The following is a 24,666-nucleotide window of genomic DNA, read 5'->3' as shown; positions in this document are numbered from 1 at the left end:
ACGTGACCGATTGCCCAAGCAGCTAACAAGCCGATCACTGACGAGGATAAGAGTATTTATTGTTGGCAAAGCCCAAAGTTGATACACTGAAGTAAATGGGTTCTTTTGCTGATCATCTCCAGTTATAATCAGGACAAGTAAAAAGTCTTTAACAACAATTTGACTGAACTTTCTCGGAGTGAAAATTATAAACTCTTGGCAGAGTTGCAGGCAAGTACAGTGATTGCTTAATATACAATATCTTCCTGAAATGGAGTTGGGGTGCATGTCTGCCAAGTGTGGAGCCTTTGTTGGACCACCTATTTTTCCAGCTGACTTTCTGTAATAAGAACAATCTTGTGGAGGGTACCTACTGTAGTTACAAATGGAAGATTAACCCCTAAGTCCTTTAGCTCATCAACTCCAATACTCTCCCCCCTCCTTGGGTTTGAGATTGGGTTACTTGAAACTAAATACAAAAGCAGTTTGGACATGAAATTAAAGATGGTGGTGTTCCGTAACTCCATATTCCGGATATTCTGTATGTAGTAAAGGAAGCCACTTGGCTGTGGAGTCAGGGAACATATAGGATTTCATGATCGCTCCTTAATATACTTTACCTTCAAGGTTTCCACCAGCTTCTGAAAGTCTCCAATATAAGACCCTTTTGTATATGAACACCATCTCATGTTCAGTTAATTTGGGTAATTCAATAAAGTGCAGTGTGTGTGTGTGTGTGTGGAAGGTGGGGGTACACAATGGGTGCAGTGGTGCAAATAGCAGACTGCAGGATGTTGCTGACTTTAAGTGTACTACATGAACAGGTAATCATGTGACCTTAAGGAGACTGAAAAAGCTCAACATTGGGAATGTAGTTAAATAAACTGAATCTATGAAGTATGTTGATGAGTCTGCTACCAGGGTAGCAGGATCAGTGCTGAAAGTGGTGCTGCAGCCAGCTCAGCTGCAAGAGTCAGAAATAGCTGGAATAAGTTTAGGGAGTTGTTGCCTTTATTGACAGAAACCGGTCATTTTCTTTGTTTGAAAAGAAAGCAGTACCATATGTAGCCAGTGTAAGAAGTGTGTTGTTGTGTGGCAGCAAAAGATGGGTAGTGAAAGAGGATGACATACATAGGCTTGAATAAGCTGAAATGACATGGGTGAGATGAATGTATTATGTGAAGGTGAGATAGGAAACCCTATTCAGAGCTAAGAGGGCAGTTAGGTACAGTATTGAGTATATTGGTGAAATTTTGCATTGACTAAGGCTGAGAATAGTTCAGGCATGTGGAGAAAATGGAGGAGACCAATTGGGTCAAGAATGAAGAGAAGAGCCAAGGGGAGGCCAAGAATAGAGTGGAAAGAGGTTGTAAGTAATGATCTGAGATAAGCACATAACAAGAGATGCTGCAAGAACCATGCAGCTTGGACATCTACTATCAGGTAATCATGGTTAACCCTCACAAGTGTGGAAAATGGTCATAAAATGGCAATGATACATGTATACAGTATATGACAAAAGTGTTGTAATAAGGCAGATTGAATTTAATATATAATACCATTTATTATTCTTTACAGTTTATCGTTATGCCTAAAACTAATGTTCAGCAATATATCAATCCAAATTTCCTGTAAAGACCGAAATAATTAGAATTTTCTTACAATACAAGTTATTTGAATACAATTTGAGCTTTCCTAGTTACTGAATCTGGTTTATCTGCAACTGTGAATTATGCTTTAATTTTTATGCATCATACAGGACAATTTAGCTAAATGAAACACAACATCAGGCCTGGAAGTTCATGGTAGGGGACCAATGACCAAAACAGAAGGGCACAACACTGTGCCTATGAAGAGGGTATTTTTGCGAGGAATATCATGGCCAGTCTGAGAGCCGTAATGGCTATGGCCACTGTAAAATTCTAAACCTGCACCACACTGCACAACCCATTATCTGGTGGAAAGTAATTTATGATACTGGACTACAAAGCCACAATTTAATCCTGACCACAGGCAAGAGTACATTTAATGCACCCAGAAATCATAAACCTTCATTCAAATACACAATCTAAAAAGCCTCAGTACTTCATATATATATATATATATATATATATATATATATATATATATATATATATACTGTATATATATATTGTACACATGGTTAGTTTCACTGGTATATTGCAATTAATGAGTATTTCAAATGTGCGTACACATTAGTATTAAGATAATGTGAGACCACAGCCCTTGACATTATCAGAAAGTACTGATTACACAACCTTAATGCTAGGTACAATAAAAAAAAATTAAGAACATTTAATTGGTAGACAGTAAGTGATCGTAATTCAAGCCTATTGTTTTTGTTTGTTTTTCAACATATTACCCTCATTAATCAGATATACATGTGAGATTATTCATACATAAAGCTATCAAGTTCTCACCAACATAATTATGAGTGAAAACATAATTATACAAGGAAGTATTATGTACAACTATACAAACTATATTTCCACACCAAGGGAACAAAGCTGATTTTATTTCATTACATTGCTGTTGTTTTTTTGCAATTCAAATTATTGGTACAGAGCAATTATTACAGTCAAACCCTGAACATGTTTGAGGGAAATTTTTTCAGTATAGTAGTACAGTACAGTACTCCTTAGATTGGACAAGTGACTTCCTAAATCAGTCTGACACTTACCCAAAACGTTCCTAATGAATAGCCATGTAAGATATCATACTTCACAAGCAGAGGAACATATGCTACACTCATGAAAAAGCTGTCCATGTCTTATACTGATAATGAAACAGTGTCCATTTCTAGAACGAAGAACAAGAGACCTATTGAAGATGGAAAAGGAAGCTGGGAGGGGGATTACAGCAGCAGCATTTTTTTAAATTTCATTCAATGTCTCATTTCTTTAACAGTCAAAATAAGGTGGAATGTGCTGAACTGGTTTAACAACAGAACATAAAGAATCTATATCCAAAACCTATAGGAAGCAAATACAGTACTTAGTGATAAGCATTGAGAAATTAATGAAATATTAAGAGGTCTCTGGAATTATTCGACACTAGATGTTTATCAGAACATTGTCTGAGATTTTAAAGGGGATTTACCTTCTTTAGTTAACACATCTTTTTTTCTGGAAATTAAAGAATGGTTCTAAAGGTAGTGGAACCTTGATGAGTGCATGAGTTAATTTCACACTCAAAAAATTCTTATTAATATACAAGATGTAAGGAAAAAATGGTACTGTATAAATTTTATCTTATACATCCTGAGCGTATAGTGAAACTTTCAAAATAATTATATGCGTTCCACTCAATACAAGTGTAATGGAAAACTTAACACTGCACATAAATTACACCCAAAAATTCATAATTATACAGTACAGGAGGTCCTCGTCATAAGGGTATTCACTATCTGAGGTTTCACAGTTAAGTGGTCAACTTTTTGTGACCATCCATGTAAAATGTCCCCACATTTAAGTGGATTCCACTCAAAAACTCCGGATAAAATCTACGAATTAAAAACTCCCAATAAACTCTACGAATTTAAAACTCCCGATAAACTCTACGGATTTTTAGTAGAAGTGTATGAAATTTCATCCTCTTCCTGGCATCATGCATGCACACACATGTTCCTGCGCCAGTCTCCCACTTTGTTTCGTCCAGACCAGTGCTGTGTTGTGCTTACTCCTGCCTTTCTTGTGTCTTTTCATGCATGTTGTGGTGAATTATTTAATAATTTTTTGTAGCAAGGAGTTCCCAACCCAAACAGGGTGTGCAGCACTCAAAAGGAAGCACACTAGCTGTAGCATAGATGTAAAATTAGAAGTGATTATGCGAAAGAAGAGTGGGAGTGGACAATCCACCTAGTACCGTTTCTTTTTCATCCTCTGACTAATCCTCCATCCCCCAACACACACTTCCATCAATCCAATCAAGCCAAACATCTCTACCTTTGAAGCTAAATAAATAAAAATATTTGATTATACAGTATTATTATTTATTTCTTAACATTATAATAAGTATTTTGTCTCAATGAACCACTAGGGTGAGTGCCCACTAGCAATGGTTGCTGCAAACCACCGGGTCGCTGACACAACCTATGTTGCCTCAACACACTGACCCCAATGAACTTTAAGGATGTTAAATAACCAAGTTAAATGATTTCTTTAAATAATGTGTTATCAAATGTTTCATAAATGTTTCTTAGGTAAATAATTGTTAAAATATATATATACAGTATTTTTTTTTGAGTGTCGTGTACACTGCCATGGTCCCAATTTGACCTATTTCCATTATTTCTTATAGGATTAATTCCCCGCTTTAAACGGATTCGTTATCAGAGGCGTTTTTCAGGTCCCAATTAACCATGGATAATGAGGACCCCGACTATGCTTTGATTAAATTCAACTGTGGGATGTTAATTGGAGTCAGACTTTCCTTATGAGTAAAGTTTTACATCATAAATCTATATACAGTAGATGAGGTTTTTTCACTCAGATACATATAAAAAAAGAACATATACTGTAATAAAATAGGCAGTCTGCAAACTTTATATTCAGAAGAAAAAAAATTTTCCTAGACAGCAGTGTTATACGAAGCAGTTATTTAAAAGAACACAATAAAATATAATGAAGGTAATTTTACCTCCATAACAGTGACTAGAGTCCAAAAGAAAAAGGCATGGTACTGTACTGCATTTTGTGTGTGTGTGTGGGGGGGGGGGGACCACAATCAGCAGTACATATCTCTGATAATGTTACTAAGTTTGTGATGACATTATACAAGGAGTCATATGAAGAAAGATATTGTATCCTGTGCATGTATTTTCACTATGACATAACAAAGTACTGTGCAGTATACACAGTACATACGGTATACCTAACATTCAACTGCCAACACAGGTACAGTAGTACTGTATATATTTAAAATTTCTGAAAAATATATGAAATATTTTGTGAATGAAAAAATCCCCATACAAAGGCATAAAAACATGACCATATAGATGTTCTTTAAACATCAGTCTGGAGTTTGCCTACAGCTTACAATAGTTAATTGACTGCAAATTGTTTACAAGTGTTAACCTACCAAAAGACTAAAAAGAATCATGCTAAAAGGAGGTTGCAGTCTTTAGAATGATTGGAACAATTGTTGATGAGTTTCAAAGTAAGTCTTAACACCTCAATAAATCTTTTACCTGCCCCTAAACTAACCAGAGCCACAATAGAATACAAAAGCATCAAGCCTCAAGCCTTCCAGCAAGATTTAGAAGGGAGATGTTTAGTCCAGACCATGTTCACATTCTTCTTTTGCCAAGGAAATTAAATATAACTACTGTATTAAAAATCATTGCAGATAAAAACAAAATTCTGAATATGAATCACGGAAACCCATGCCAGATGACAGCAAAGGAGGAGGAACCCTTAATGCACACATAAGACAACAGGATTTAAGACAGGAAAGGCATTAAAGCTGAGTTCACACTCGCCAAAATCAGTCTGAAGAGTAGGTCTAGTGGGGAGGTTCTCCAAACAGGACCAAAATGTGAGTTAGGAACAGGTACTCTGGCATGAAAACACACCAAAAGAAAATCCCAAATTATAATTATTAAGAAAGGTAGACCAATTTTCTCCATGTCCCCAGATTCCCAGTGAATAACTCTCAACACACAAATTTTGGACACCAAATCACATCACTTATCCAAAAAGGATAAACCTCGAAAACCCATTAAATTAAGAAGTCTATATGTGCCATATTAGTATAAGGATTGACATCTGAAAATTGGTTATGCTATCCCTCAAACCAATTACTGTATCCTGATAAGGAGACTGCAGATACAAGGGTTGCTGCTGCTCAAAATTAACCTTTGGTTCATCTTACCTCAGTCGTGGGAGGAAACCGAGTCGCTCAATCTAGGCTCTGTTATAATATGGGATTTCAAGATAATTCCCTCATTGAAATCTAAGTACAGTGTCTAGGTTTATGACAGTGTCACCTCTATTATGTCCGGCCAAGCAGCATCAATTCTTGGGAGAGCGTAACAACCGATCCCTTCTATGATTTTGGTGAACTAATGGGAGCTTCCCTCGTTCAGAGGATAACGAGCTGTTGGAAGATGAGGAAAACCCCTTTCTTTTGGAGTTAAACATGAGAGTTGGAGCATAGTACATGCACTCACCACACAGCTACCCCAGGTGATGCAGCATCCGCCGCTGTGTCTAAGGGATTGTATATCACCTCCAGTGATGCCAGGGAGTCAAAGAACTTTATGGAGCAGGAGTGGAGTTGGGTGCTCACATAAGGAAAAGAGGTGTCAACTACCACAAGAAGCAAGAGTTATAATTAACAGAGTAAATTTAATGTAGAAGACGAAGGCAAGACATTCACCGTGAAAATGCCAGACCCAAGGAATCTAGTGAAAATTATATCAGTAGATCACCATTGCATCTTGTGTGTCCCAATTATAAGTGTGAACCCTCAATACAGTAATGACTGAGCCATAAAAATTACTGTAACCTTTCTGGATTAAATTCCATATGACACCTAATCAAGGTCCAGTCAAACACTTAATAAATAATTTGGGAACATATTTTAGCCCATAAGCACTTTTTTTTAAAGGGATCCACAGAAAATGAATCGACTCACCAAAGGGGTCTGCCACATGAAAAAGTTTAAGAACCACTGCTCTAGTACACTGCATTGAACTGCAAGATCCCCAGATCACATGTACCAATTTTGAAGTACCCGTAAATCAATTCAAGCATTGGGAGATACAATACTGTCTAGAAACAATGCAAAAAACCCCACAAATTGTAGAATATTAATTCCCATGGAAGAGTAACTCCAAAGATGATGATACAACACATCAAATGGTACGAAAAAATGATGATGTCAAATGAAGCAAATGAGTCCAGGCATTTATTGATATATACTGCCTGGAAACAGGCTGCGAAAAAAGTGAAAGTTGATCCCATAGGCACAAATGACTATCCATTCAGGGCAGTGTGGATACAGCACACTGTATGCAGGCAGTCCCCAAGTTACAGCTGTCTGGCTTACGATCATCAGCACTTACAAACAGGATCCCATTCATCGCCAAAAATTTTAATTAAATTCCCATTTTTTATATTATTTTCATTATTCCATATTGTTTAACATCACTTTATTTACAGCATTTACATTATTTGTTATGTATGGGCAGGGTTGTGCTTTAACCTAACCTAAACTAAGGAATTAACATTGTTCTGACTTACCAACAAATTGACTTACGATCAGGGTCCAGGAAAGTATCCTGTCGTAAGTCGGGGACTGCCTGTACTAAGCTTTCGGTACACAAGGAGGCAGCATGACCGGTACTGCTCTCGACCGCCTTCACTTCCCCAAGTTGTAAACTTAGGTACCCAATTACAGTTGGGTGAACTGGAAGCACCTGAGAATTGAATCACTGACCCTTGGAACAGGAGGCAAATGCTGTATCCACTCAACTGCTGCACTTCACATTTCCTGTAATGACCAACAAAGAGGAACAACTCCCAAAATTAATATGGTATACACTACAATACACCAATTCAATTGTGCTGCACCTTCAGAGCAAATCCATGAAGTTGTTCTTGAGCTATCATCCAAAAAAATATGGCTGAGGGGGGAGGGGGGAATATGATGGCAATATGAGCACCATGAAGCTTGCGCGAGGGATACCTAATTAGTAAGACGTAAAAATAAGATTCTCCACATTTATATGTGAGACTGCACACAAGGAAATATGGACACTTACCTAACCATGCTAGTAATTCTGTAATGAATGTAGAGTAGGGTAAGTCAACTACTGTACATCAGTCATAATACAGAGCTGGAAATATTTAAACATTACCATTCCAATTCAACTATACAGTAATAGGTTATATAGGTTTGTATGCATCAGATGTGAACCAGAATTGGCAAGGCAATAATATTAAATTTCATTTCACAAAAGAAAAATTTGTAAAAGGAATTTTCATAATAACTAAACATAATGGGAATTACACTTTGTGCAAAATTCTTAAATACATCTGTAAGACGACTTCCCATTTTAGGTAGTCACGTGTTCATTACAGAACTGTATATTAAATTTTTAGCCTGACACTTAACAGGCATGGGATGAACAAACTACAGTATTACATACTGTAGTTTGTTTGTGGCATTCAAAACTTATAATGTACTGGGTAATATCTGAAGTCTATAATTTTCTCACTAACAATGTTTGATGAATGGTTGCTGATCAAATGCACGATAATCCTAATAGGTCCCAATCTAACCACTAAGAAAGTGACCCAGTCTTAAGCAGCCCAAAACCTATTGCTTAGGTTTGGTCGAGGTCTATTAGGATAGGGGGGCCACTTGACCAGCCACCAGATAAACTTATTTAGACAACAAAGAATTCATCTATATTTATGGATATTAAAAATAAAGTCCTTCCTTAATATTAAGTATGTGAAGTTGATTATAAGGTCATTCATATGATATGGTCATTAAAATTAGACAATGTCTGTAATTCATGAAGTGAAGAAAGGGGAACAAAATATTTTGAGGTTTAAATGATTACATTAACAAATAATTCTTCACTAAAAAATACTGATGAGTGGATGAAAGATGAGATCAAAGGCAAACTGGAGTGAAAAATGAATGGGTGAGTATGTTGGAATGTACAAATATGAAGAACCTTCAAAATTTTGTTTTGAGGCTGTGATAGAATTCTAAACACAACACACTACAAAGTTTACAGGATGTCATATGAAATTTTAGAAATGGAACTATCTTTTAAGTAGATCCTCAAACTCATTGCTTCCTAACCCAGAAACACTAAACCCAATGTTTAACCTTTCTCTGTCACCCACTAAACTTGTTTCACTTTGGTCTATGTTTACATTTTGTTGCTGATTACTTGCCTGGTTGAGCAGAACTTGCTGTACTTTCCCATTGTCTTCAGTGACATTGATGGACTGTGTCATATCAGAAGTGCTATGAAAATCGGAACTAGTATGCAGTGCTCCCGTGAATGTGAGACGGGGCATTGATGGCTCATTATTTACCTGTGTCGTGTCTAATTTTAAGCTCAAATTTGACGTAGAGTGAGGATTTATTGTTTGTCCTACTGCACTGTATCCTTGAGAAGGAAGAGCAACTTCAGAATGAGTTCTAAGACTTTGAGATGCCATTTGCTGTGATGATGTCATAAGGTGCTCCTGATAAACAGGTGGGCCAAGGTTAGGGTCCTGGCTCTGACTAATTCCAGCTGTAGCTTCTTGAAGCTTGAAAAGCATCTCACTCAGGTCAGTAGTGTCTCCTGAAGTGTCCAGTAGTTTTGGTGCATCACAGGCATCTCCATCACTACTACCACCAACCACTAGCCCTGTTCCTTCACTCAGCAGTCGTGGTAGATCTTCTGCAGTAATGTCTAGGTCACCTAGAGGCATCTGTTGTATTGTATTTACCTGAGGTATTGTAGAGGTAGGCATGAGGGAAGTATCTATACTTGACAATGGGATACAAGAAGATATGGCAGAAACAGAGTTATTGTTATGGCTGGCAAAGTGGGGGACTTCTATAGGCAAACTTGAGGTTACATTGGTGACTGCTGATGTGTGCGTGACACAAGGAGCTGTGTGGCTCATAGTCAAGGTGGTGTCACTCACAGAAACACCCTCATTATTCAGTGATATACGGAAATGTGGGGCAGAGAGAGTAGTAGATAAACTTGTGGTCCCTTCAGATGTAGTCAACAATGTTGATGTTGATGATATGGATGTTTGTAACTGACTAGGATTTAAATCATTCTCGGAGGAAATCTGTGAAGAAAGATTATAAGATGATAGATCCAAATTACGGGTAGCATCCTCAAGGACCTTGCTGACATTATCAACACTGTCCCTCTCCTCAACTTTCTTTGGATATGTGCAAACATCAGTTTCTGCAATGTCACAGTGTGCACTTTGATCATTATTAAGTGCAATGGTACTCTTTTGTTCCAAAATTTCTTCACTTCCTTGTGCATCTCTTTGGATTCTCTTTGATGATGTTTCACCAACAGCACTTTCATCCAAGTCCAAATGGCGTTTTACTGAACCAGGGTTTGTCAGGTTTGACAAAAAATTTTCTCTTATTCCTGAGGTGGAAGCAACAGCACAAAGAATGGGTGACGACTGTGTCTTTGACTGTTCCTTTGGCCTGTAAAGACCTGAAGTAACTCCCAGGAAGCTAGCAAGATATTCACATACCTGAAATAGATAAGCTTGAATAGTATAAAATATTTATCATCTTTTAATAGATAACTATAAACTTAGTGTGCTAAATATGGCATAAAAAAACAGCACACAGTGAACATCAACCAAATATTGTGGGCAACCTGTACCTGCTGTACTAACAAATATTCATAAATATTATTGAATTTAACAATATTGTGACAAATTGATAGATAAATGGGTATGTGCAGTGAGAAAAAAATAATATATACTCTTTCATAAGTCTGCTTTTAAATTTTAAGATATATTTCGAAAATCAAGAAACTCTGAAGTTCCCATAGAGATTATCAGGTATCAGAAACTATTTTTAATTAATAATATACAAAATCTTTTATCATCTTACATATATTAAGCATTCCAAGTCTAAACATTCAGATAATTTGAGGAATGCCTGGAACACACTGAAAAAAAGAAAGCAATGGAACTGGATGACGTCAGGTTTAGCCCCTTCACTACGGGGATGCCACTTTTAATATTCTACACAGTAAACCCTTGTTATTCGCTGGGATTAGGTTCCATGGAATGACACAAATAGGCAAAACCATGAATAGTGACTTAAACCTCCTTAGTGCACTACTGAATATGTACTACCTATACCAAACAACCGACCATCCACGGCAGCACTCATCCCCTCCTTTAACTTGTCTAATAATTCAACTTTCTTTGTCAGGGTCATCACTGACTTCTGCCTTAAATGTTTCACTCCACTAGCATCACTAGCACCGACACTAGGCAATCTTTTAGGGGCTATTTTCACATAGAAACACTAAAATTTTGAGAGTAACAACATGAGATGCCGTGCCACAGAGTAAGAGGAGATGCTGTGGGCACATGGGGTGACTCATTGCGCTGCGGGAAAAGGCTCCCAAACTAGCCACCATCTGCTTGCCGCAAATTGTCAAAATTGCAAACCCGTAAATAGCAGGAGTCTACTGTATGACTAATGCCAGACCATTTTATTCAGTTCAATGGGGAACCCATACACAAGGAGTTAAGTGTAAGGAAACCATTACTGACAAGATTCCAAAAATAAGACATGGAAATAATGTTTATTGGATCTGAAGTAAGACAAATAAAATGGTATTGATGATTGAGGGAATGATGAGGCACACAACCTGAAGGACAACAAATAACAGCTATACTGTACATGTAGTCAGGGTGAGTACCCCAATGAGATATCACCCACTGAGTCATTAACAGCCCCAACCCTACTTTACCTCATTTTACTCAGAACCACATTTTTGTGGTACTTTTCACGATCAGATTAACTGTTAATGCCATGCAATAAACACATGTAGAAGATATTGAGAAGTGAAATCTGTTCCATAATAACCACCCATATGTTTAGAATTTTGCCCATATTTCAGTCCTAAGTAGCACCTGGAAATATAACTTTTCATTGTGGACCAACCTACATGCCAAAAATGGAATAAAAAGATTTAGATTTAACAAATACTTTACCTTAACACTATTCACCCGTGCAGATTCGTCAGCAACAACCTGGTCAGCTTCACCGTCATTAAATAAATTATCATTATTACTGTACAATGATTGATTCTTGGATTCTGAAGGCTGTAGCAGAACATCATTTTCTGGATCCAAATCAGTCTTGAGAATACTTGGGGCAGAATATTCTAGTTGTTTGGTTAAAGCAGAAGATTGAGTTTCTTTGTGTGCAGACTCTTGACTTCTATTACATGAAGCTTCTGGTAAGGGTTCCAAGTGTCTTTCAAAGTCTTCTTTGCATTCTTTGAAAAGGTTTAGTAAAATATTTAACCTGTTCTGCCAGGAGCAATGTACACCATTTGCATCTTTACCCTCAGATTGAAAGCAGAGTAGTTGCCATGGAGTTAAATTCTCTACCAAACGTTTCCCAACTGCTTTCTGGATGTCTTCGGATTTGTAGCCACTAAGGATCTGTATAAACATAAGGAGTTTAATATGTCTGCATTTCTCCCTAATATTTATATCTAGTTATAAAGATTATACTGTATACGTACTCTCAACTACCTTTATCAGTTTTACCTAATTAGATGAGCAGACAATTATCCATTTACCCCTCTGTTCATTCACAATTTATTTACTTCTTAACTTTTCTTTTGTGTGGGGTCAATAAAAGGGTCCAAAAACCTCAAGGAATGATACAAGAGTGGTGAAGGACAAGTGAAGGAAAGACAAGACAGGATTAAGATAACAAATAGAATTACTGTACTCACATATTTGTTCATACAGTATCATCAATATCCACTTTCACTTATACAAGAACCTCTCAATTTACACGATAATTATGGTCTTGAAAATGGTTATGTAAATCAAACAATATAAATAGTGGACATTAGGGGGTTTTGTTATTAATAAAACAGTGCCCAATATTATACCCGTAAAAGACTACGGTACTGTATACACGTATCAGGAAAAAAAATACTCCGGACCTTTGCTTATATCACAAGCATGCTGACGGGAACATAATAGAAACTTCGAGAATATGAGGTGTTAGATGCAGTGATTAATGTTCTACTCCTGACACTCTTCTTTGCACTATGACGAATAGTCCGTAAAGTAGATTCACTAACTCCAAGGGCATGTGTAAAATCAACTATTCATTCACTTTTCTCGGTATTCTGCAACACAAAATGTTATAGCACTCTGTGACTATAGACTGCAAGGTAGGAAGCTGCATACCCATGTCATGCACTTCTTGTAAGGCATTGGCAGTACAACACCATCACACTGCCAGCCTAATGATGATGTTTGTTGATGGTCACATTATTGCAAACATAAGCCCGCATAAATAAAAAAAGGTGTAAATGGACGACACACGCTATTCTAAAAATGGCATAAATCAAATATGCATAAATTGAGAGGTACCTGTACATGATGCCTTTACTGAACCATTCTCCAACCAGCCTCTTGACTCTTCCTTTCTTGCATATTTCACTTCTCCCTCTATCTAAATAAATTACAATCTTCTGAAACTCACCTCAGCATCTACCAAATGATCTAAAAAACAGTCTATCCCTCTAACTAACATGTGAAGCATTTATATGAACTTTCTTAATTTTTATTTTTTACTTAACATTAACTTAATATCATAACATACTATATTTAATAAGTAAAACAAATCACCTTTTCCAGCATATTTAAAGGGGAAGCTACTGGGGCTGGAGGGTTACTCGAAGCTGCCACTGCACTTCTTCCTGGCCCACCAAACTTTGCTCCCCTTCCTCTACTGCGACGTCCTCTTCTTCCTCTACGACCTCTGCCTCGGCTTGGTTTTACCGAATTCAACTCAGTAGGGACATCAAACTGAGGCTCATGTGAACTAGTGCTTGGCTGCTGTTGTGTGTGTAAGCTGGTTGGGGTGTTAATGGGTTGGGTGGTAAGCGTTTCCATGGGCAAACTAGGTTCTCCACTGGTCTCAGAGGCCTGGGTTCCTGGGGTGGGACTCAGGACAGATTTGTTAATTTCACTACCCTCATCTGTAATGAGCTTTGAAGAATCTGATAAAGTCTTAATGGCAGAATATGACTGCTTAAGGTCACTTGGGGAAAGTGGGTGCTCTCGGCGGTGGTCAGGAAATTTTTGGTAATGGGCTTCCATGCGTCCCATGTACAGTTTGCCACATGTCAGACAAGTGTAGCGAAGACGAGTTAAAGCAGGCACCTCTCGCTTCTTCCGCCGAGGCAACTCAATAATGGCTGGAATAAAACAAATATCACAACTCAGTATTTCAACTTCTACATAAAATTACTACTCAATAACAAAAATTTAAGGTGAAGACATAATTAAGATATAAAATGTAAGTTGACTTAATATGAACAAGCATTCAAAATACAGTAGTTGGCCTTTTCTTATTTACTGATTTATGACACATTTTAAAATGAGAAATAAATCCAGTAGTTTACATTCTGGTTTAGGTGAGAGATCAATTAGCACCTGCTACCCATGGGAACACTTCACTGCTTTGCTCTTTCACTACATTTACACTGCAACACAACCTACTCGCAGGGCCGTATTTCTAAGCAGCCCCTGTGACACCCAGAGACCCTGCTAGACAGGACAGATCCATGCTTGTGGTGCTCAGAGACTGTTCGACCCAACAGAAGCATGTACATGGTGCCCAGAGGCCATACTGGACCCAACAGGCCCAAACCTGCAGTGCCCAGAGGCCCTGCTGCACCACACAGGTCCATGCCTGTGCTGCCCGGAGGCCCTACCAAACCCAACAGGTTGATCTGATGAAGGCAGGGTATAAACTCAAGAAGGCAACAATATTTTTAGGGCAAAACACACAAAATAATATTGAATAATAAAAATATGTACCTGGCACTGGTGGTTTCTCCTCAGGTTCAGGCTGGTGGTGCTCAGCATAGTCTGAATAACCAATGCTAGGAGTATCCTTGTCCTTGTCATCATCATTGAAATTAATAGGGTGGAGATGTTTGAAATCCCTCACCATGTGACGCGGTGGTCTTGATATACGTCCTGAGCGTGTGCGAGCAATGGGTTTTTTCCTTTCTTCGTTTTCATCCTAAGAAGCAACAAAAGTATTGAAAACTTTAGACTAGAGGACTATTATAAATATTCAATGAGGGTAACTTTGAGATACAGGTAAACCTCTATTAAACAACTGAGGTCCATTTCATCATACATATTAACTACTGTACAGTCTACAATCCTGCTAATCACTATCACTGTCTTTTTTTTCTTTGAGGGGTCTTGTCTTTAGCAACCTAAGACTTCATCAACACCACAAGGTGTGTGGCGGCAAAGGGTTAAACTTTACTTTGATAAAACTTAAAAGACAAGTCAAAGAGGAACATCTTTGACCTAAGTCCTTCATTTAAGATCAAATTTAACTGAAGATTATCTTTTTTGTACACCTGTGTTTGTATTGTTATATATGACTAACTCTGCATCACCTTACCATTATTATCATTTACAATAACTAACTGATATCTTCCTTGACCAACTTCTTATCCATAAGCTAGTTTTCAACCCAACCACATACATCCCTTCACTGTACTGTATTTAAAAGGACCCTTCTTTGGCCAACACTCAACACTAATTGCCATGTTTCATCGTAATCAAATAACACATACTTTGGTAATATGTTCACACACACACATGAAAAATAAAACAGCAATAAAGAATAATAGGTGGACTCATTTTTACAGTACTTGGCCAATTATTGGAAGTGTAAGGCCAATCTAGAACCAATTTAATTCTAGTGAAAATACTTCAACAGTCAAGGACATTCTGATACGCATATAAGAATCGTGCTATAACTTAAACTTACAGGAACAATTGTTAAGAATACCATTCTTTATAATCCCTCCAGCAATTGCTGTCAAAGTGTACGATGTGAAGAATACAGTTGTGGTGAAGTACAAAACAAAAGTTTGGATGTGTAAGTTTCTCAAGAGACTCTGAAAACACAAACATAAAAGGACTTTGTAAACAAATGCTGTACAGTACATAATCCAAGATAATAATCTAACAAACTGATATAAAGGTGTTGGAACTTGTGGTGTAAAAGCACGGGAAGACATTTTTCTGAAAATATACCATTATCTCAACATCAATTTCCTCTTCTTCATGTAGCTTAATTTTTCTCCAGTCCTTTGATTTTCTTCCCTTCCGCTTTTCTTCTAGCAATCCCAGCCGGGCATCCCACAAGATGTCATCCTTGCTTTCATCATCATCATCTTCTCCATGAAGGATGCCCTCAGGAAACACAACCTGATAATACAGTATATATATATATATATATTTGTTGTCTGAATAAGGGGGGAGGGGGGGTGGGGAGAGAGAGAACATATTTTTTTTTAAATGAGAAAAAAAAGGCAGATTGTTTCAGAGTTGAATGTAAAGGCCATCATTCTTTCTCTAAGATTCTGGCATAATTGCCCTTTAATCAAAATAAAGTACCATAGGCAATAGGATAAAAAAGGCAAATACACATACATTACTGTACTAGTATTTATAATAAAACGTACACATGATAGGGCATCAGCACACACAATGATACTACTATTAATCTAACCTTTAAGTAGTGAACAGCCTAGAAGCAAGAAATTTTAACTAGAAACATATGCACCATGAAACATTTTCAACATGATCTACTTGAGTATGTCAACATTTTGATCATAAACTAAAGACTATAAAAGTATTAGGTAAAACGTCCGAGGGAGGACAGTTCCAAGATAAATGCCTTCAAAATCTGAAGCAAATTGGATGCAGTATTGTGGTCATGTCTGGAAAAAAGCCACATTAGTAATGACAAAAATAGATTCCTAAAACAACTGAAGAAGGTAAAATATAGATTCAGTACAAACCTAGAGCATCTTATTTTAGGTGACCACAAGATATTGTACAGCAATGAACAGCAGCTTGAATTTACTGGTCAAAAACATAGAAAAAATCAAGCCAGACTCCTTATTGATGGCCCTGAAGCCCAACACTGATTGGAAGCAACTTGTTTTCACTCTTGCAAGCTTCTTGCTATGGCACATGGTGGCCAAAAGCAACAACGACTCTTCCTTAATATGTTGTCATATAATCTCTCTAATTGCCTTACTAAATATGTTCCACCCACAACTACAGTATTATGAAATCTCACATGAATATTCAAATGATCTATCTAAAGATGTAACATCTTAACAGCATAGCATACACAACATGTACAATACCTTGTAGACAATTTTCATATTAGTTTTTGGATCATATATCTCATCATGGTGAACGGTAGGTGGTGCAGTGATGCGGCTCTGCTGCAGTAAGGTTGTAATCTGTTCTAACTGTCTCTCTTTAACAGGCTGCAGAGCCTGAAATGTATTACCCTGCAAAACAATAAATAAGCTGTACTAATGTATTTTATGTAAGATGTGGGAGAACAATAAAAGGAAGAAAAGAGGTAAGAACTGGATTCACATTGACATATACAGTATATACAGTATTGCAGTGTGCTATGTGTCTTTATTTTCACAATTTTAAAGATAGAGATGAAATTTAGTAGGGAGGTGTGGGTGGCCTAGGGGTTGGTCATGCACTATTTCCTGTCCCTTCACAAGGAGCAGGTCAATCCCTAAGGGGCCAACCCACACCCTCCCATACAGAGGATTGATGAATTTCTACAATTTTGAAGATCGAGCAGAAATTTGGTAGAGATGTGTGGGAGGCCTAGGGGAGAGGCATACACTATCTCCTGTCCCTCCAACAAAGCAAAGCTGGGTAACTTACCTAGTGAGCAGTAAAGGTATACGGAGTTAAGAATTGGACTCGTGCTATGATTATACCATTGTATAAAGAAAAAATATGAAACATAATGAATTTCCTTGCTATATATGGATGACTCAAATATTTACTAGGCAAAATGTAAATCAAATACCCAGTTTAAAGAGATGATACATGATCCATGGACTTACAACCTGTTTAATCTGCAACTCACCGTGAAAGTACTATCTGTTGAGAAAATATATGGAGAAGAAGCAGTTTTGTTAAATTTACAGATCCAAAACACTGATAATAAGAGTAAAGGAGGAGACCTGGAGCATTGTATAAATCTCACGTGATGTAAAGTAGACAAAGTTAAAATTAGAACACAAAAGAGGGGGCCTCTCTTCTCCTAATAATGACCCTTTTCTCCAGCAATATTCATGATGAACTAACCCTTTCTTAACTTCTACATTGCCCTTTTGATAATTCATATTTTTCTTACTTGTATCTCTTACCTGAGCACTTTTGTCTTTCCCTCATTCTATTTTACCATTTTTACTTACCTACAGGGACCCCCCTCTACAAGCTCCAGTTTCTCAATGTAAGCACATGTCAACCATTTAAAACTGAAATTTAACCAGCATACATGGTGGAAATACAACATTATAACTGACTCAGGTAAACTCTGCTGTGCCCCTGTAATATTTTCAACACACAAACCTAAATAAAGAAAAAATCCAGATTATCAACAAAATGCAACAACAACAGTTCATCTAAAAATGTTGATTTCTCTTGGTGGTGATGGGCGAGACTTGTAACCAAAGACCTAGTACGTACTGTACTGCATTTACCTGCTGCACAAGTTGTATTGGGTTCTCACTAGACCCAAGAGGCTTCGTGTTATCAACCCCTGGAAGGTGCACTGTGAGGGGGGTTTCATCCCCTCCAGATGAACAATACACGATAGTAATCAGGCTCGGAGGGTTTGAGTTAGACTGACTACAGCCTGCCAGGGCCTCCGTTGATTCTGTGAGGGTATAACAGCAAATATTAATAGACACATGAATGGGGACTTGGAGTCAAACTTTTGCCCCAGTATAATTATGTCTTTAGGTTGAGTTGGGGGGATTGGGAGGTGAGGAAGGGGATGGAAAGCAAGCAAAAAGAAAGGAGAGGGAAGGGAGAGGAGGAGGAAAGTGGCATGGGAGGAGATGGGATTTGAGGAAGAAAAAAGAGAGAAGAGTTGGGGGATGGCAATGGAATGGGAAGCAAAGGATTGTAATGAGAGCTGGTGGATCCTGAAGGCAAGCAAGTATTGAACCAATAAATCATTGTGAATACAGTTCATTTATGTATATTAACCATGTACAGTGCTTGCATTTAGAATGTACAGAAGAATAATGGTCATGTCATTCCTAACCCTTGAAATTTTAATTTTTTTACAATAAGTAAAATTTTGGCAGGTTTTGAGATCCAGGAATACAGTACATAACATATTTTATACATATACAAGTCTTTCAAGGATGTCCATCCACATAGACAGAAGCCATAAATGTGTACATTAGTAGTCGTGATCCACATAAAAGGAATCTACCCATTGGAACAATTAGCTACAAAGCAGCTTTGAAGCGTGAACAATAATAAAAAATTTCACCGATTTAACACTGAATGACTACTTCTTGCGACTGTAAACACATTGAGGACTTTACACAAAAACACTCTAACTGCAACAACTGTACTGTATTACCCATACTGCATTTGCAAAATAATCCACCTCCACAGAGATTACTCATATGTCATACCTTCACACTTGATGGAAGGATCTGGTGTTGTAGATGAAGCTGTAGTGAAAACTGTGGAGTCAGTCACAGATATGGGTCCAGTGTTGACTTTAATGGTAAGGGCTCTGTCACTGCACACTGATGATTCCTCTTTTAATTGAGTCTTATGTTCGTTGTGTAGAACTGAATTTGACGAAGGATGGTGGGACAGATGCAATGCTACATCTTCAACTTTTATGGGAGGTGTCACTCCTCTCTCAGCCAGAAGTGGTGATGGACTTCTTAACAGCCCACTACTGGTACCTAAGGTAAATCCAGCAGAAGATGGTATTACTAAGGCTTGGGGTGATACATTTACTGCATTAGAGAGCCCTGCTATTGATGCACTCAACGTAGTAGGTGTTACGGTTTCCATATCCTCTGCTTTTATCTCAATATCCTGATAGGTTTGTTTAGTGTCCAAAAATGATATTAGATTTCTGAACTTAGTCCGCTTTGCTATGTCTCGTAGATACATACTACCAGGGACTCTAGGTGTTGATTTTGGAGCAATAGCCTTCCAGTCGATGTGTTTTGGTTTAATGTTACTGTGTTTCTTGGCTTGCTGGTGAGTACTGACCGGCACATTTTGATTTGAACGAGGAAAGGACATTAAAGTTTTCTCAGAAGTGTCTCTTGAAGGCTGAAACTGTGCATTACTTATTGAAACCGAGTTGGAATCAAGGGGCTCTGGAACTGATACTTCGGAAGAAACATCAGAATCTGAACCTCTTATTTGGAGCATGGAAATACTACCATCAGCATTATACTCAGGGATTAAAAGAAAAGGTCCTAAACTAACATCTGCATCGCTAGTTGATATGTCACAAGAACCATTTCCACCTATCCCATCATGCCTATCCTCCTCGGGAAATACAGATGAAGTACCTCCTTCTAAACCCTCACTATTGTTGTCAATTTCTGTTATTTGGTTTTTCTGGTCAGTTGCCAGGTTTAGGTGAGGTGTGGACAATTCCTGAAGTTTCACTGGTGAAGGATGAACTGGGTTTTGCTCAGCACCAACATTTCCACCAAGCAGTTGAAGGTTAAGTTTGCAAGCCTCTTCGGGTGAAAGCTCAATAGTTTGGGTAGAACCATCTTCTCCCTGGATGATGGCAACTATTGTAGACATATTCCTTGGCTGTCCCTGGCTCTCATCTGTACCTACATGCATAACTTGGCCTTGATCTGTAGCTATATTTACACCTTGGCCATCAACTTGCATCTGGCTTGAAACAATAGGAAGTCTCACAATATTCTGAAGGCTTTCTACAGAGCTATCTTCCTGACTACCAACTACTGTCCTGCCCTCTACATGAGAGTGTAAAAGTTGAGTATTTGCTGACAGAGTAAACACATCACTTCCACAGCTCTCTTCACCTGCATCAGCAAAATTTGATTCTTTTGTAATGACTCTCTGTACAAGTGCATTGTGAAGCTGTAAAATTGCTCCAGATTCAGCTTCATTTCCCTTTTCTGGAACATTAACATTTGCAATTTTTTCTGGTGAGAGTAATCCATAATCAACCTTTGACTGGTGAAGAGTTTGACCTATGACTTTATGAACAGTTCCTGTCTTATCTTGTGGAAGCATAAACCCAGGCACTTCTCTGCCATTAACTTTGACCTGAACTGAATTAGGTCTTATGTTATCTCCAAGATTCTCAGACTCCTCCAGTCTAGCTCCTGAAGGGTGAGTGAGCTTGTTTCCCATTCCAGGATCAAAGATTGCTTTTGCATTATTGTGTGATTCAACATTTCCTTGTCCTTCAATTGATGACGCGAGGGCGGTGTTGTCCTGGACAACTGACTCTGTTCCCTCACTTGTCAAGATCACCGGTTGTCCATTTAGAAAGAGTAGTGTTTTACTCATCTTAGACTTCAACTAAGACATATTTTTCATTTTCCTAAAGAGAAAAGATAAAGAAACTAATCAATTACTGGCTCAATTTACACTATTTCTATTATCATTGACATTATTGTAAATACGATTATTATTGTCCAGACCTGAACTAACCTAATACTATAGGGTGACTACTGGCCAAACAAAACAAAATTCCCTGGCTGTTACAAGTTTTTCAGGTGTAAATTTGAAAAATTCCAGGTACATTAATTCGGTATTTATTACGACAGAATAACCAAATTAAAGGACTTCAATAATATGTATGTACTGTACTACAGTATTGAGAAATTTATAGTTGATATATCATATTAACCAAGAAACTGAAGACTCATTCAGGACCCCACCTCAATTTAAACAGCCAATTCTCTGTCACGTCTCAATATTGTAGGTCACTTACCCATCAATTTGTTGTATTGCCACAGACTACTGGACTGACTATTTAATTTAACCAACTATGACCAGGATGATCATTAGGCCTAGTAATGAACATCGGCAAAGACCTTGACACCCACCCCCCTCCATATTTTTTGTCCTCGGATTTAAGCGATTCACGTGGGCCGGCCTGGACATTCCAAAAAAGCCGGAAATCATGCTAAAACCTAAAAATCACACTCCTGATCCACCTATATGACTCATGATAAATATATGGAATAATCCACTTTAATCAAGTCACTTAATTATAAGAACAATTCACCGCTGACAATATTCATTTCAAAATTAGTAGGTATAACCTGTAATATTTGGTTACAGTATTTGATCACTAACATGAAATATGATAGGTACACAAACAATTCAGTTATTGGAGTGGACTATTTACTGGAATTTGTTCCTAAAAGTTTAATTATTTACCAATTATACAGTACATCATTAATTTATGGAAATATTGTTGTCAAAATAAACAATATTTTGAAGGTGAACTGAATTCACATAAACTTCTAGGTTTAGTTGTAAGATTCCCTGGCTTTTCCAGACCAGTAGAGACCCTGTAATATATTTATCTTGTAACAGAAGTTCATTACAGATATTGTGGGTTAGGTTAGGTAGGTTGATTAGGGTGTTATTTTCCAAGTAAAAATTTGTATGGGAAGTTTGCTGAGAAAGTTGCTTAGCAACAGTTTTGAAGTGTAGGGAAATTGTGGGTTAAAAAAACATAAAAAAAACTCTCCACACCTAACCTGACCTTTCTTGGCAATTTTGCATTGTTTCATGAAAACCACTCATGTTTATCTTCATAATAACGGCAGTCTACACCACACTTGGGCACTTTACTTAAGTTTACAGAACAACATAGGCCTCGAAAATGTCAATTCTAACAGTGTTATTTACAAAAACACCTTGAATGGTTTGCAATTTTGAGAAACAGCAGTCTTCACACAGAGAAGCCATCAAGACTTCTGCAGATTGTACAATCGTTTAAAGAAGTATCTTTACAAAATTGTGCTAGACAATAATTGTTTTTCTCTTTTATTTATTGGGCACCCCCCTACATCCTTGTGTAAGGTGAAGCGCAGAAGCGTTTTTACAGCGCCCAACAGGGAAGCATGCTAAGTCCATGCTTGCCTTATGTCTCATGAGTTAAGGGCGTAGAAGCCTGAAGAGTCAAGGGCGTAGAAGCCTGAAGTGTCAATGGTTTATGTCTAGGCAAGTTATTGGAAGCTCCAACAACTTGTCCCTGAATACGAATTTGCAACTTTCGATTTACCGCAGGTACCTACTTTGCTGCTAGGTGAACAGGGACCAAGGGGACTAGGAAGAGTGTCCAAACAACTTCCTCCAGCCCTGGAATCGAACCCATGACATCTTGCTTGCGAGGTAAGAGCGGTACTGCTCTACCACCAGCGCCCCCTGCTAGACAATAATATGATGCAACAGATGAAGAGTTTTGACAACCCCACTAAGACAACAGGAGTCATAGTGTTCATTCTGAATTTTATCGACCCTCTCCAGTAAAGATAGTTTTTTTTAAGCGACTGTATTGTACTTTTTTGGGGGGGGGGGGAAATAAAATTATTTGCAACAATATAATTTTCGATTCTAATGCTATAGAATAAAGACTTTTTTTTTTGCTTTTATTTCATTATACTGTACCCATATAAAAATCAATATAGAGTTCTGTGGTTGTTTTTTACCAAAACTTGTTTCTTGTCTCATAAACTAAAAGAAATTACTGCCATACTTTTGGCTTTCCCTTAGTTTTGTTCAGACTAAGACCGGTGTGTAACACGCACACAACCATCTCGGACTGTCATGCTCCCCTTCCTTCTGTTAACAAAGTATTAAAAAAATAAAAAATGACTATAACCATCCTACCTTATAACATAAAATAATGCATTTCAATCATAAGATAATATGTACAGTAGGTAAGGTTGGTTTCATTAGTCTGTCTTACTTATATACACTAAAATTATTGTCTGTACGCGCTGATGCCAAGTAATTCTCTTTTGTTGACTACCAATTTCTAGTGATTCCATCATTCTCCTTGCAATGCAGGTTAGGTAAGTCAGATTGGTTTATCTTATGTACAATAAATCATTTATGCTGCTGCAGGAAAGTCTTTGCTGTTTAAGTATGAAATGCCACTTAGGCAAAATTACCAATCCACTTTACTAATAATACAATCACCCAAACAACAAATAAATAAAAAAAACAAAGAAAATCCGTAAACGTTTTCTGGTGGTAGCAGTTTCCTTACAAATTAGCACACTGTAGTTTGTTGTACTTCACCGGAAGAGAGAGAGGCCACGGCCTACTTGCCACTTCATAAATACAATCATAGCTGTTACTTCTTTGCTCCCAACTTGAGTTACATTATATGCACTACTACAAACGGTTAAATATGTTTTCCGCAGAAACCAAACCATCATAAAGTCCTCGTAGTCATTCTTGCATTTATCAAAGTCTGAACTTCCTTGTAAACTTGCAATACAAAAGATTTTTACCCACGTATTTTAAAAGAAAGTTTCAACATGAAGGAAAGGTGGCTGATTAAAAACAGTTGCCATACCAAGTACCTGGATGTGCTGGGCTTGTGATAACCGATAAGAATCACTTACATTCAGGATCACAGTAATGTAAAGCCAAGAGTATACCGTCCTCTCGTCCCTCGTCCACCTTATCGCCTGCTCGATTGTTTTCATTTGCAAGGCTCGCGGCAGCTGGCCCAAAACCTACTTACAAACTTATATATTTCACTCCCTAACATGATCTACTTTTTGAATCGCATTAAAGTTTTCGACATAGAGTAAAGATTTTAATTTTATGAAGATTTATAAACGTATTTATGACATGAAAAGTAGCATGTATGAATCATTAAACGCAAAAATCTTTGACCCGTCTTAGACATCATCACGTGCTACCACCTATTGGTCATATATCTCAGCATTACTTAGACCTTTAAACATTATCAGTACTAGATTTTATCTAAAATAAACAAATCTCAGAAGCTTATTGTCTGAAA

General features: G+C 37.6%; 1 protein-coding gene across 2 annotated transcripts; it reads right to left on the bottom strand.

The window, feature by feature from the left end:
* Positions 1–1,523: 1,523 nt before the first annotated feature.
* LOC121861039 lies at positions 1,524–24,343 on the bottom strand. Of its 2 annotated transcripts, none has more exons than XM_042358525.1 (9): positions 24,263–24,343; positions 19,289–21,213; positions 18,338–18,513; positions 16,961–17,110; positions 15,837–16,010; positions 14,592–14,799; positions 13,395–13,966; positions 11,730–12,185; positions 1,524–10,244 (listed from the first exon to the last, which is right to left on the bottom strand). In XM_042358525.1, the coding sequence occupies exons 2-9, from the start codon at positions 21,177–21,179 to the stop codon at positions 8,781–8,783; spliced, it is 5,091 nt and encodes a 1,696-aa protein (XP_042214459.1). In that variant the 5' UTR covers positions 21,180–21,213; positions 24,263–24,343; the 3' UTR covers positions 1,524–8,780. The 2 variants fall into 2 exon arrangements, with proteins under 2 accessions (XP_042214459.1, XP_042214458.1); XM_042358524.1 differs by having other exon boundaries at positions 24,221–24,325.
* Positions 24,344–24,666: the final 323 nt, after the last annotated feature.

This window comes from Homarus americanus, unplaced genomic scaffold (assembly GCF_018991925.1).
Source record: "Homarus americanus isolate GMGI-L3 unplaced genomic scaffold, GMGI_Hamer_2.0 scaffold52806, whole genome shotgun sequence".
In the NCBI taxonomy this organism is placed as follows: domain Eukaryota; kingdom Metazoa; phylum Arthropoda; class Malacostraca; order Decapoda; family Nephropidae; genus Homarus; species Homarus americanus.
The sequence above is the reverse complement of the archived record's forward strand: the minus strand, read 5'-3'. Positions and strand labels throughout refer to the sequence as shown.